Consider the following 14,858-nt stretch of genomic DNA (forward strand, 5'->3'; position numbering starts at 1 on the left):
CACCTCACCACACCACCACCAACAACAACTTCCTAGAATGTGGTCATAAGGCCTCCGAAGCAGTTGTAGTAACTAGCATCTCAAAATCCTAAGACTTTTTAGCCAGAGAGGAGGAGGGGAAGGATTCTTTGGGACTTGAAGTCCTGCAGTCAAGAGCTTGGAAATAGCCAGTTTGGGGAATAAACAAGAAGGTGGATAGGGGCCGCTGCCTCTGCGTTGGGACTTCCATCTTCAGAGCTTCCTGCCTTTCCCATGGAACAGAGAAACGTCCTGGTTTTTCAACAATGAACTGGGAGGATGTGAGAACAAGAGTTTTCTCCTTCCGTGGCCCAGAAGCCACTCTTCAAGCCGATTAATTTAAAGTGGGCCTGGAACTTCATCATCTTCTCCCGAAGGAGTTGTCCAAAGTCTATGAAGACTGCCTGATTAGCCTGGGGGTCCACAGCATGGTGGCTTTTCCCTTGTGGTGTTTGCCTTAGACTTGGGTGCTATCAATCTATCCAGGGATGACAGATGACCATGTCATAAGAATGCCAGTCAAAACATTTTCGGTCCAACTCTGTTCCAATCAGCATCGAGGTATCCTGCGTGAGACCCGGACAAAGTCTGAACAGCTCATTTCCTAGGTTCGAACAAAATGAGTGGTGGGAAGAGAAAAAGAAACAAGCAGAAATTAGGAAAGAATGGCTATTAATTGTTCAGAGTGACGAGTGCTAAATAAATTTGGTTGTTTGAGTTAAGATAAATGCCATATTTTCTCTTTGAGGTGTGGACTGAACTCTGGCTAAGGGAAAGGGCCTAGCTGGGTCAATTTCATACAGCCCATGGGTGCCCTCTACGCTGGGGGAGTCTAATTCTTGAATGCTAGACCGCCCTTCGAAGGGTGATTGGAGTTCAAAGCTCTGGGAGAGGGCACGTGGGAGTGGAGCTGTGCTCCTACCCTGCAACTCCAAGCCAGGTTTTGGGGAGAGAAACCTGTCCTTGACCTGGGCAGCTCCCCCAGGAAGCCGAAGGCAAACAGCTTCGCCCTTGTCCAGGAACAGTTGTACCACCAGACGTAGCTCTGGATACTTGGCTCTAGCTACCAGCAAGAAGAGGGGGACAGCCCTCCAGGAAGACAACCCGAGAGCGAGTTGGCTGAGCGCTAGGGTGTGCAGACTCCATTGCAGACGCCTCCCAGCCCTACGGTTAGGCTGGAGTCCCGCCAGGATAATCTGCTCTTTAGAGACCCTCGATCCTATGCCTTCCACATCGCCAAGTTGGCTCCTCAGCTGCAGTCTGAGGGTTTCCCTCCAGCGCAACCTACCCCCAACTTTTCTCCCTGGAGGATTTATGTTAGAGGCTGCTTGGCGGGCAAGTCGACTCTGGCACCTAGCAGCACTCCAGGAAAAACCCAGCCGGGATAAAGTGCAAACTTGATCCGGGTCTGGGTCTACTCGCCCGGAGGCGCGCGCTTGTTCCGGAGCGGACACCGAGCGTCTGCAGAGATGCATTCTGGTTTCTGCATTCCCATTGCTTTCAGGATCAAGGCACTGCTCCGGCACCTAGAAAACACATATGGACAGAAAGAGACAACAGGCGAGCTGGAGACGTCACACCAAAAAAAGTGGGGGGTGGGAGGGCAGAGGAGGTATTTGTGCGAGAGAGGCGCACGGGCTGTAAGTGGGTCCAGCCGAGTTAGAACTTCCTTCTTCCCTCTCCCCTCCCCTTCGTTCTGGCCTGCCTCCCGCCTCCTCCCCCACCCCACTTTCCTTCTCTCTCTCTCTCTCTCTCTCTCTCTCTCTCTCTCTCACACACACACACACACACACACACACACACACAAACACACGCACACACTTGTATTTTGTGCTGTCGTAAAACCCACGTGTCCAGGCAGGAGGTTTCCAGAGTGGAGCCCAGGAGCCGGACGCTACAGCGGCCAAGCTCAGCAGCCCACGGCGGCTACGTCCGGCTCGGGTACGCTTGCCCTCCGGCGCCCTCAGCGGGCCTACAAGTTCTTCGTTCAAATCCCTGGAGGGTTCCTGGCGGCGGGATCTCTAAGGCTCTCCACCCACACTGCCTGCGGGCATGTAGCTCACCCGGGACGCACACCCTCCGGCTCGCTAGCCGAGACCCCGCAAGCGCGCACACACCCACCGCGGCTCCGAGTGGCTCTGAGTTTCCAGGTAAAGTGAGGCTCCCCTGGGGCTAGGAGTCTGGGGCCCCAAGGGTAGGGAGGTTGGAGGTCTCAGGTTGGGGGCGGGGGGCGAGACTGTCCCGCCTCCCGGCGCCCGAGGCCAAAGCGGCTCGGGCTCTGCGCCACTTCGGCTCGGGTCGGCTCCAGGGCGCTGGCTGAGGGCGGGGGCTGCGTCTTGAAGCCGAGTTCCGCGGGGAAAGCGCCTTCTCACCGGGTCCCAGCCTTGCACGGTGCAAGCTGAGATCGCAGGCTGGAGGCAGTGTAGGGTGCGTGCAGCTACACTCGTGGCATGGCTTGGGAGTAAACTTTGAGCCCCGAGTTAGGAAAGAGGGAGCCGCCAAACCGACTGCTGCTGGCGGAGCCAGGGTCTCTGGCGCTTGTTCCAGGGTCGCGGCGGCCCTCCTCCCCGACCCTCTTGCCCAGGACCCGGGTCTGGCTCACGTGCGCCCTCCTCTCTGCCCTCTGCCCCCAGCTCCAGGCGTCGGACATGCTGAAGCCGGGAGACCCCGGCGGCTCGGCCTTCCTCAAAGTGGACCCAGCCTACCTGCAGCACTGGCAGCAACTCTTCCCTCACGGAGGCGGCGGCGGCCCGCTCAAAGGCAGCGGGGCCGCTGGTCCTCTGGGCGCGCCTCAACCCCTGCAGCCACCGCCGCCGCCGCCGCCGCCACCCCCGCAGGAGCGCTCCGAGCCTCTGCCGGACAGCCTGCGTCCGCGGCCGGCTTCGCTTTCCTCGGCTTCGTCCACCCCGGCTTCCTCCTCCACCTCAGCCTCTTCTGCCTCCTCCTGCGCTGCTGCCGCGGCAGCCGCCGCCGCCGCCGCCGCGCTGGCGGGTCTCTCGGCTCTGCCGGTGGCGCAGCTGCCGGTGTTCGCGCCTCTAGCCGCCGCCACCGTGGCCACGGAGCCGCTGCCCCCAAAAGACTTGTGCCTCGGCGCTATCTCGGGCTCAGGGCTCTCCAAGTGCGGCGGCGGCAGCGGGGATAGCCGGGGCGTCCAGCGCTTCCGCTGCAGCGCGGAGGAGCTGGACTATTACCTGTATGGCCAGCAGCGCATGGAGATCATCCCACTCAACCAGCACACCAGCGACCCCAACAACCGTACGTAGTCGCAGCCTTCGCGCTTTCTCTTGTGGCGCCAGTTGGAGAGGCGGGTCCGAATAGGGTGAAACCGGGTATGGGGTGCTGGTCCTAGAAACGGTCGGGCGCCTCCCAGATCACTGTAGCAAAAGTTTTCTGGCGTTGTAGAAGGAAGAAAATCAAATGGGATGATCGGGTGGCACCTTGGTGTTATTTCTTTCCCCTTAATTCATCCCTTGCTTCACAGCCCCAAGTTATTAGGACCAGAGTTGCCCCCAACCAGGCCATACAGACCCCCGCCCTCCTGTCGGACTGTGCTCTAGGTCGGGCTGGTACTGGCATCGCACTACGGGGAGTGCCCGGGATTGGTCCAGCCTAGCCTTAACCTGGACGAGGGAGGGACTCTCAGCTTTTCTGAGGAACGTGGAAGTCGGCGTTTTTATCTTTACACCTCATCTCTGGAGTTAACAGCATAAGCTCATTTTCGGGCCTCGGGTTGTCGGGAATCCTTCAGGAGCTGTTGGCTGGCGTGGCCTCACTGGAGTGGAGGTTCTGGATGACAATGGGTCTCTCCTTACAGACAGGCATTATTCATAGGTCTACTGTTTATTTAGAAAAGGAGGAAAAGAATAATGCCCGATAATTTCCGACTTCAGGAAAGGGTCGTTCCCTGAGAATCCCGCATTCTCTGAGCACCCTTGATCCTGAAATGTTGGTTCATTTACTTATTTATTAAAGTTAAGAGTGACAGTAATTTAACAAAAGAAGGTTACTGTCTTTACAGAAAATTGTAAATGCCTATCTAAACGCCAACACTCTTCTTGCTCGGTTTCTATATTCACACTTTCAAATGCTTATGGCAAGTACAGTTCCATTTTGAGGTTTTGAAGCAAAACTCTTAATGAAAATCATGAATATGTAATTGCTTTATATCCATTTCTTATTAGTAATTTCAGAAGTTATGGTATATGTATGCCTAAAGCTTTGGGATTAGTGTTATACTTCCAGAGACCTTTGGAGATAACATTAAAACAGACTAAGAAAATCACACTGAAAGCAAGACAGGTTTTGAAGGATCAGCATGCATTTCAGCTATTTTCTTCATCTGGCTTCTGTATGAGGAAAGTTGATCCTAAGTATTTACATTTATTCTATTTTGAAGGATTTTCTTCTTGAAGAATATCTATAACTTCACAAACTTCTTAATTTGTTATAAAGGCAAAATAACTTGAGTTACAGCAATTTAAAGGAATCACAAAGTAGTTGGTTGGATGGTAAAACATTGGATGTTAGCATAGTGATTGAGGTGTATTAACCTTTTCATAATGGTTGGAGGTAATTGCTGTGATAATCAGAGATAATAATTACTACCGCCCCCCCCCACCATTAACAACAATAAAAGCAGTTGTATTTACTTTTTTCCTTTCTACAATATGAGGGTAAAGTACTGGTTTAAAATAGGAGTTTTAATCCTAATTTTGTATGCAGTTAAGAAAACTCATGTTTCAAAATTTCAGTTAACATTTTATAAAATTATATTCTTGTAATGGATTTTAAAAAAATAATTTATTTCTTAATGAATTTCTTACTTGTGTTGTTTTCAAAGCAGTTCTTTTAAAATGTGGGGGAAATAATAAATGCTTCAGAAAAGGCATTTCTTACTGCTCTGTGGATTATAGCCATTGTAGGTTGGGCATGTCTCATGAAGCTTGCAGAGTTTTCTGAATTTAACAGTGCTGGAAAAGACAACAGCAACACACCCCAAAGCCCTGACTGTGTGTCAGTCTCCCTAAATTGTTTACAATGCAGTCTTGAGATTTATTATATTTTCACTAGAGGAAATATAGACTAGTCAGAGAAAGAATTAGGATAGATTACTAATTAATATATGGATATTGAACCAGTTTATTGCCTAGGTATCTTTTTTTCTGATTGGAGGAAATGAGTTATGATTTTATTTAAATTATTCCTGTTGTGTTCATCTTTTGGCATCTCCTTTTGAGTCAGTTGGACTGTTTCAATATTCAGAGTTCAGGGCAAGGTGTGGGGGAAGAAGTTAGAATGTCCTCTTACAGTTATACCCAAAGTTGGTCACTAATTAAAGGGACATTGAGAAAGAAAATAAAAAGCTAAGGTAGCTCTGGGTAATGCTGGAAGACCAGGCCTCTGGTTCTAGGAACTTCTCAAGAGAAACAAGCTTAGGCACTCATGAAAATATGGGATGTGTTTTACAAAGATGAAAAGTGATTGAACTTAACCTAAGTAGGGCTTAAAACAAATTACAAATGCAAAAACTGAGACACTTTCCCCTCTTGATTTAGGTCACTTGAAAGACTGAAAATAAAAGCTTCTCATTCCCCTGTTGTGTATGGGTGGGGTGTGGTGAGAGGCAGGGTGGAGGCAGAAGAGAAGCACCTATTAATTTATCATGTGTAGATTTTCTAGTGTTCCTTTTAGTTTCTTGCCATTTCCCTCTAACAGAAATCTGTGAAGTGACCACTCAACCTTGCTTCATTTTGTCACTTTGTATGTTAAAGAGTATCCAGTACATTTTCTCTTTTTCTTACTAGGCAAAGAAAGGGGCTTCCTTATTTCTCCCTTCCCTTTAGAAGAGTAACTTTTGCCTGGCATCAGCAATATATAATATTCTCTGTAAAAAAAAAAAAAAAAAAAAAAAAAAAAAAAGAACCCAGTAACACTTGTTTCACCCAGAAACTTTAGTGTCCATCTATGGCAAATACCATAGTGAAGGAGCTTGTAGATCTTTCACACAAAAAGATTTTAAAACGGCTCAAACTGCAGGTTAGCCCAAGCGAGCTCCTCCGGTATATTTCTGTTATCTAACTCCGTGCATCAGTTTACTGTGATTGAACACGCTTTCCACTGAAGCTCTGAATGCTCAGCAGCTACTGCTGCTTCTCCTAAAAGTCAAGTGCTGCGTCCAGTACGCAGGGGAAGGGGTGGGGGCGAGGCTCTGGGGCTTTTCTTCCACGTCTTGTATTACTGCCCCCATTAGCTTCTGAGTTGCTTGAAGCTGTTTCCGTCAGGCTTCCAGCACAGCGGTCGCTTCTTGGGCTCTGGGAATTGGTATGTTGTGTGTGACCTTGTCGCTACTCTTGGAAGGGAGCGAGACGCCGTCACTGGGCTTGCCTGGCGTTTGTACCGAGGACCTTAGGTCGTCTTTCCGCACAGCCCAATTAGTTTTTTAATACGCTTTGGTAAGAATTTCCTTCCTAGTATCAAACAGGGAGGCAGGAAATAAGACACCGTTTGGACGTCTAGACGTAGAGTTGAGCCACCCTTAATCTTTCCTAGTTGGGGGTCTCTATCCACTCCGATTTGCTGGAACCCTCCTGCGCAAGGAATAGAATGAATCAACAGAGCCGGCGTGTGCACCAGTGTAGGAACAGGATTGGAGGCCCCACTGTTGTCAGCGTCACACTTGCCAAAAGTTTGGGGAGAAGGGCTGGGGAGAGAAGGAAATCTGGGGCTAGGACTGGCTTGTCTGGTTGCTAGAGCCCCTGCTATAGGATCTGGGAAAGAAATAAGGAAGGGAGAGTGTTTTCTGACCTTGCACTAGTCCGGGTTAGAAAACGCAGAGTCTTCTTTGGGGAGCTTCGAACCCAGTGGTCAGTGGTCCACCAGTAGGCTCTGCGTGCCACCTAGGCACATCCTCTGTGCTCCTCCTGCCGCGTCTCCACAATCAGTGACCAGCTAGCGATTTAGATTTCAGACTTGGTCCCCGGTGGGAGGGAGGCTCAGAGTCGGTGTGTGGGCTTTTATGTTGTTCTATTTTTCTTTTTCTCTTTTCTCTCTTTTTGTGTGCTGGCCCAGCCCCATCCCGTAACACACATGATTTAGCTATTTTACATCATTCGTTATCTAGCGCCCTGAAACTGAACATAGAGTCATATATTAGATTGAGGTTAGAAGAGGTGGCGACTGTTTATTTAAGGTGATAAAATGGTCCATCAGCAGTAATCTCCATCGATATGTGCCACCAGGAGATGAAGGATGAGGGGACAAGCCACAATTAATTGCCCTATAGTTTTGTAGGAGAGAGTGAGCCAGCCCAGACCCGCTTCGATCTCCTCTCCCGACTCCTATTCATCATCTCCGCATTGTATATGGCGGCCTCACAGGGGCAGGGGCCGGCGAGGTTTATCTCCGCGCAATATTCTCTCACCCTCACACACAGGCGCTCCCATTTAATTTATTAATACAGTCATCGGAAGACAAATAAAATCCACATTTTTCCCTTCCCCCTTTCTTCCCTCCCCTTTTTTGTTTCTCTCACTTGGTCTCAGGGCCAAGGCGGCAGCCAGGCGGGGCAGAGAAAGCCCAGCGCATCTGCAATTCGCGGGGGCGGGGAGCTTTAAACTCCAGTAGAGAGGGAGTCCCCGAAGGATGCTAGGAGAGCCGCCCAGCTGGGACACAACCACAATCGACTCCTCTTTCTGTGGCCTCTCCTTTCCTAACCTTCCTGGGCCTCAGGATCTGCTTCTAGAACTGCTCCGGAGACCCTTGCTCGCTGGAAAAGTGAGCCAAGTGTGTGTCAGGGTGCAGCGGGGCCTTCGGAATGTGGGTGGCAGCGGCCACGCCTGGTGACCCACCTCGTGCAGAAGCGGGACAAGGCCTTCACAACGCAGATTTCTTTCGGTGCGAGGCCTGGGCTCCCCATCGCGCCCATCATTTGCACTGCCCCTATTCCATCCTGCCTGTAGTGTGGGAAGGCAGGAAGAACAGTGTGGTCTGACGCCTGGGGAGCTTGAACCCTGGTCCTAAGGTTCCCAGCTGCCGAGATCAGTCTGCCTTTGGCTGCTAGTTCGGTTAGTCATCCCCACCACTACCTAGGGTGCTGGAGTCTCTGCCAGCAGGCGGCACTCCCGGGGTCGCGTCGCCGGGCACAGATCGATGGGCGTTGGCCTCTAGGGTTCAGCTTGATGGGCTGAGGGCTGCAACCTCAGCGGTCAGGGAGGATTTACAGCCCAAGCCTGTACCGCCGCCCAGGCGGGAAAGCAAGCTTTTCATCTCTACTCTTCGGTTCAGCTAACAGAGTGCAGTAAAGTCGGGCAGAAGCATTGGAGAGGCTTTGAGGAAAGGCTTGGCGTGGCGGGCACTCGCTGGCTCTGACTATGCCCAATACGTACCTTTGGGCCTTTCCATACACCAAAAGCCCTGGAGCGTTTTATATTTCACTTTTCCTAGAATGAGAAATGAAATTCCAGAAAAGAAAACCATGGCTTGCTTTGCCCCCTTTACCTTAATATAGATTCATTTAAAATGATAATGATAAAAAGTAAATACACTTGTAAAAAAATTCACACAATAAGAATATGAAAGGAAGAGTGAAAGTCTGCTCTCCACTTCACTTGGACAGGCCTTCTGAAGTCAGTAGGTGAACAAGTCTGCAACCTAATGATGGCCTCTTGCCTGAATCAGGGACCCATAGACAGTTCAAGATAGAAAAGGGACTATGATAATTTATACTCCCTAATGCTCAAATCAGGTTTGAAAGACTCTCTCTTGGAGAATATGAAAATCTCATACATATTGAAATTTTTATGAATAATAATTATGAACTTGTATAAAAACTCCATCTCTGATTTTGAAAGTGGGAATATTTATGTATCCTCTCCTTATGAATGCAACTGGACTTGTCTTATGTATTGCTTGGACTGAAATGCTGTGTGTAATGTGAATGTGTATGTGTGCATATATATAATGGTGACATATATAATATATTGTGTTGTATGTATATTTATAAGTAGTTTGGGGATTTAACCTTCTCTGTCAAATCTTTTCATGTAGGTGTTTATGGCTGGCTGGCTAGAAAACACCTTACTAAAATATTTGTCAACTTGTGACATATTTGTCAACCCTGAGAAGTAAGTTACCAAGTTTAACTTTGTCAAACTACTCTGGGATTCTAAGAAATAAGAAGTAAAATGTTTTTAGATAGAGAGATCTTTTGTATTAAAAACATTAGCATATAACATAAAGTTGGCAATCCAACTTTTCGGGCAGAATATTTTGATAAAACTCAAAGTAGTTTACAAATTAAACTCATGTTGAGTGGGTTAGTTAAAGTGGATTGGACCTCTCTACAGTGGACTTAATGTACAAGTGGTCTTTTAGGTATTGGGGGAGCCTAGGTTTTTTCAGTACTCTGCAAAATACTACTATTAAGTTTTTTTTTCATGAGACTTGAAGAGAGGGCTTTAGAGGACTTCTTGGAGAAAGAACTTAACTTTAGTTTTATTGACATTCATTACAAATATTATTAGAAGTGTGCTTCTTGTCTGTGGTGGATAGTGGCTGAAATTTATTGCTCCTTATTTTATTACTGATTTAATTGATGCGATTTTGTTTGTGGAGATATTGGAAGTTGATAGAATCTCTGGTAAAGGCCATTAGGGGTATGAATAGTGAATGTTTTTGCTTCTCACCCTTTGCTTCATTGAATCAACTAGGAAGAAAAAATCCGTTAAGCAACTCTCTGAGGGTGATTTATATTTATTTTCATGGGCACATTGCCTTTGCTTATTGTCACTTGTTTTTAAACTATTTTTGCTAGGTGCTGAAAGGCCATCTCCAAAGTTAGACACTAACATTCATAATTATGGACATTAGCTATTTACTTTCCTATCCATTATCTTATTTCAGTTTCCCCGTATCTAAGAGTGTGGGAAATAGAGATATCTCTGTAACTTAATTATGCCAAAGCAGTTTTGTGGCCTCTCCCCAATAGTTAGTAAAGTGAACTATTTCAGTTCTATTGGTTGATTCACAGTTGGTCAACTTGCAATTCTAGTGATGCATTATTTGACTCATCTGCAAAATAAGAATCATGGTACTTAGATACTACAGTGGCAGTATGGCTCAAGATATATGCATGGAACATAGTAGGCACTCAGTAAAGGTATTGTCTTTCTTTTTTTCCATTCCCACATTGTTAAGTTTTTATTTTGACTATCAAAAGCTTGAGAGGGTGTGTGAAATATGTGTGTTTTGGAGGAGCTGACTTATGGATAAGTGTTTGCCTACTTCTGTCTAGTCCCTTGGTTCAAAAGTGTAGCTTTAACAGTTTTAACATTAGCTTGTCACTTACAAAGGGAAACCTTTGTGTTAAGGGAGGCTCAGACACTTCACCACCTGCCCAAAACAGGTGGTTGCTTCTCACCTGAGAGGCCTGGTGATCCCTCCAAGAAGTCCAATTCAGAATGTTCCCTCATTCCTTGGGCTATCTGGGGAAGGAGTAGAGGGGGACCACCAGCTGGTTGGCATCCCATCCACTGAGAAAGGATGCTCACATAGTCAATCCTGGCCTGCTGTGAAGTAAATGGTTAGTGGTGGGTTTGCTCATCATAATGGATTGTGATTTCCTGTTCCTGAAAAGTTCCTCACCAATACACATTATTACAAGTTCTTTGAGTGTTTCTGCACAGTGACACACCCAGGGTGATCCATCCATCAGGCCTACCTGTAACAAAGGGCTAGCGCAGGTGCCTCAGGCCCTGAGAGCTGCTGTCCCAGCACCGGCACATCTGATGGTGACTGCATCTCACCATCTCCACCAGTCCAGACTGCGTTGCTTGAGGCTCCCCAGGGAGGGTGGGCCTGGAGACCGGGTCGCGCCGGCGGGCGCCGAGGCTGCCTCCTCTGGGCAGGCCTGCCGCGCCGGGGCGCAGACACCGCGGCTCCGTCAGGCCCATTAATAACCCGGAGGGCACTGCGGTCCGACAGCACGGTCGCTTTTCCTGCTTCCCCCCCTGGCTGCCTGGCCCCTTTGAGGGACACTGGGTGCTCATGACTAGCCCACTGTAGGGTGGAGGTCCTCTTGCGCTCAGGTTGCTCTGGAGAAAGTCGGAGCGGGACAGCTTCAGCAATAGTTTCACTCAGTTTACTGCAAAAGATAATCTCATTTCGCCTTAGGATCAGCCGAAGAGGTCAGGAGTTGGGCCTTCTCCATTGAACCATTACCCTGATCTTAGTTTCGGCTTCTGAGAAGAGCTTTTGCGCAAGCACAGACACACCTAACCCCCCAGAACCGTCTCCCAGTCTCCACTCGCCCCTTCCTGGCTGGAATCCCAGAAGTGGGCGATGGCAGGGAAGGCAGAGGCTAGTGTCCAATTTCCCCCGCAGCCTCCAGCGGCTGGGACCTGAGCTTCAACCTTGCCCCAGGCGGGCTCTGCCTGCGCAGGTTTTTGAGAAGTCGCAGTGTCTGTTGCCCACCTGCCTTGGTGATTTTAAAACGTCTCTTCTCAAATTGTAAAAAGAGGAAAACCAAATCTCAGACGACCAATGTAGAATCTCTGAAATGTCAGATTGGACAAAAGACGGACTTTGGGTGGCGGGTATGATGGTAAACACTTCCTGAAACGCCTGATAGAAGTCTTTGGACCTGGCTTCTCTGGTGATAGAGAGAAGGGAAGAGGCAGAGAAAGAGGGAGAAAGAGAGGTGGAAACCTGGAGGAGAGGCCTTGGGCATTCAGTTCTGTGCAGAGCGCAAAGATGTTATCTACATCCAGCTCCAAACGTGTTTTGTAGCCCAGGGTCCCAGCCAGGCAGATTTGGGTGCTAAGGCGCGGGCCCTTCTCTTCTACTCCTAGTGGCCTCTGCGCCCCCGTGGCGTCACCCGCCCCCCACCCCGCCCCACAGGTGGCCGATACTGGCGGGCTTAGATGCTACCATCAAATGATAAGCTGCCTCAGATACCAGGTTAACCCTCTTCCTTCCTTTCCTCTCGCGTGTCTCCTGCAGGTTGCGATATGTGCGCGGACAACCGCAACGGCGAGTGCCCCATGCACGGCCCGCTGCACTCGCTGCGCCGGCTCGTGGGCACCAGCAGCGCTGCGGCCGCCGCACCTCCACCGGAGCTGCCTGAGTGGCTTCGGGACCTGCCAAGGGAGGTGTGCTTGTGCACCAGTACTGTGCCGGGCCTGGCGTATGGCATCTGCGCGGCACAAAGGATACAACAGGGTACCTGGATTGGGCCATTCCAGGGCGTGCTCCTGCCCCCGGAGAAGGTGCAGGCGGGCGCGGTGAGGAACACGCAGCATCTCTGGGAGGTAAGTGGAGTGGCGTCCCACTTCTGAGCACCTCACCACCGATCCTTAACCTGGGCCAGCACAGAGCCTGGTCCTTAGCAGGTGGCAACCTCAGAAGAGCTTCCCTTAAGCTCCAAGAGGATGTTGGAGAACAGATTTCCCTGATCTGTAGAAAATGCCTGAAGCACCTTGGGTGAGGAGGTTAGCCCAGTAGCATCTGGCAAAATGTCAAATTAGCCCTCAGGGCCTACTGGTTTCTAAAGACAGAGCCACCTTAACCTGCTTCTGTTCCAGCTGGGATGTATTTGACCACTGGTCTGTCTGCATATTGAGAAAAAGAAAACAGGCTAAGGAGATGGAGCAGAGACACTGGGCTTTGGGTTGACTTTTATGTCCCATTTAAGCTCTTCCATTGTTTCTGGGCCTAGGGCAGGAAGAAACAAAAGCACAGAGAGGAGATGAGATGAGGTGGGGTGGGGGGAGTCAGGTTTATTTTCTCTTTGTATTTGCTGAATGAGAGAGATCCAAACATGTTTCACAACGTCCAAAGTGCCCAAGCACTTTTTTTTCCATCTTTCATATTGTAAATTTAAAGATTACAATTTTTTCTTCTTTCTGAGAAAGTGAAGTTATGCAATTTTCAACAAAATGGAAAATCAAAATATGGGGAAACTCTGAGCTTTTTTTTTGTAACCCAATATCTGATGCTATTATTTAAAAATAACTTATCTGAAAAATGTTAAACTAAGATTTCTTCCAGGGTTTCCTGGTTGATTATTGAGGTCCACTCTTGTAGAGGTAGACAATTATCATTAGGAAATCCCCAAGTGATTTTAGCCACTTTCACTCATGTAAAGTTATTTATGAAATAAAAGATGCTATGAATCATAACCTTAACTAATATGTAAATCCAACTATAGCCAGGTGAAATAATGAAGTAGAAACAGAAAAGAAAGCTTCTTAATTACCAAGTGGCAAATTGACATGGGCCTCAGAGTTCCAATAACGCGATATTTCTGCAACACTTAGCTCAGTGGCTTGTCAACATGATCACTTTTACTGTGAGATGCCTCACAGTCACTAAATAAAACTCATGGGACTCAATAATCCACTCAAACGTTTGTTGAGCCCCCATTCAGGCGGGTAATGTATCAGGTCCTAGAGATACAGTATCCTGGAGATAGTGTTATGAAAAACAAACTTGGTGTCCAGAAACCCCACATGACTATTGGGATTGGGGTGTTGAGGCCTGTATTTACAGAGCTCCCTTTGATGGAGGAGGAGCTGAATGTGTGAGCCCAATGTGAGGACATGCTACCTTCCTCACAGTATTCCCCCAGAGTCTTGCACCCAGCTCCTCCAGGTTCCACTTTACTCCTAAACTGTGTTTGGTAAACAGTTATACCCTTTCCATCTTTCAGAAAAGGATTCCTGAGCAAGGGGTAAAAAAAAATGGGCATATGGGGCTTTTCTTAAAAATAAAAAGAGCAGATGGGGCTTTTCTTAAAAGTAAAAAAAGAAACATTTAATTTCTAAAGCAGGGCAGGAGAAAATGGTTTGGTGTGTAGGTCCATGTAGGTAGTTTAGAAGTTAGAGCTTGGACATAGGAAAACTGACAACTGGAACATAATCAAAGCATCTGGTTTTGAATCATTTCCTAGTTTTTGTTGTTTGTTTGTTTGTTTGTTTCTGACTACTTAGTTGTAACTTCTAGTGTGGTTTAAAGTTTAAAACCATTTTCAAGCACTTTTCAGATTCCAGTGGTGTTATTAGAAACAGTAATATCATGTAATTAGGGGTCTGCCAGTTCTTTTCTGGGGAGATCATAAAGTAGTTGTTCTGTGCTACAGATTTGTTCTATCTGAAAATGTTAAACTGATAACTAGTATATTGCCCTCTGATGCCCATTTTTTAGAGTACAGAAGACAAAATCATAAATGTGAATAAAAAATACCATAGTAAAAAAATTTTTTTGAGAAGGCTTTAAATGATTAGAATATTGGCAGAGGGCTACTACACATATAGAATAGGATAGTTTATATTAACACAGTGGGACCTTTCTTTGATACCTTTACTTGTACAAATGAAATTAAACTTCTATTATAGTAAAGAGACTGGGGCATGTAGTCTGCTTTCTTCTTTTTCTTGAGGCTTCTATAGATATAAAATGAGTCTTACCTATTGTTTGGGGTGAGTCAGGAGGTATGTAGAGTTAGTTCTGTGATATAAGAAGGACTTACTTGGTGTAAGCCTAAATGATATAAAACTCCATACTCCTAAATTCAAGACATATTAATATATTTGTTTTAGTCATTTGTACAATAGTTATAATAATACACATTTGGGGGATTGAAGGAATACTAAGATTTCAGCTATGTACAGTGTCTCCTGGGACTTCATAAAAAAACACAACTAACCAGGGCTAGGTCATGTAGTGCCAACGTCTATTTGTAAAATACAACTCTTTTAAAAATAAATTTCAGATTTTTATTAGCATAATTACTTTTTAACGTATGAAGTACAAATTTATTTTTAATTTTAAGCATCATAATTTAT

General features: G+C 47.3%; 1 protein-coding gene and 1 long non-coding RNA gene across 2 annotated transcripts in view; one reads left to right on the forward strand and one right to left on the reverse strand.

Moving 5' to 3' along the window:
* Positions 1 to 489: 489 nt before the first annotated feature.
* Positions 490 to 2,824, reverse strand: LOC308656408. Its single transcript, XR_014023720.1, has 3 exons — positions 2,724 to 2,824; positions 1,307 to 1,544; positions 490 to 622 (listed from the first exon to the last, which is right to left on the reverse strand). It is a non-coding gene; the product is annotated as an uncharacterized lncRNA (long non-coding RNA).
* Positions 1,862 to 14,858, forward strand: part of PRDM6 (PR/SET domain 6) — a 101,419-nt gene continuing 88,422 nt past the window's right edge. The window contains exons 1-3 of the mRNA XM_081307414.1: positions 1,862 to 2,168; positions 2,652 to 3,273; positions 12,016 to 12,323. Of these exons, the coding sequence (XP_081163540.1) occupies positions 2,667 to 3,273; positions 12,016 to 12,323 (915 nt within the window). The 5' untranslated portion in view covers positions 1,862 to 2,168; positions 2,652 to 2,666. The remainder of the gene's footprint in view (positions 2,169 to 2,651; positions 3,274 to 12,015; positions 12,324 to 14,858) is intronic.

Source organism: Spermophilus citellus (assembly GCF_964194105.1).
Source record: "Spermophilus citellus genome assembly, chromosome: 1".
Lineage (NCBI taxonomy): Eukaryota > Metazoa > Chordata > Mammalia > Rodentia > Sciuridae > Spermophilus > Spermophilus citellus.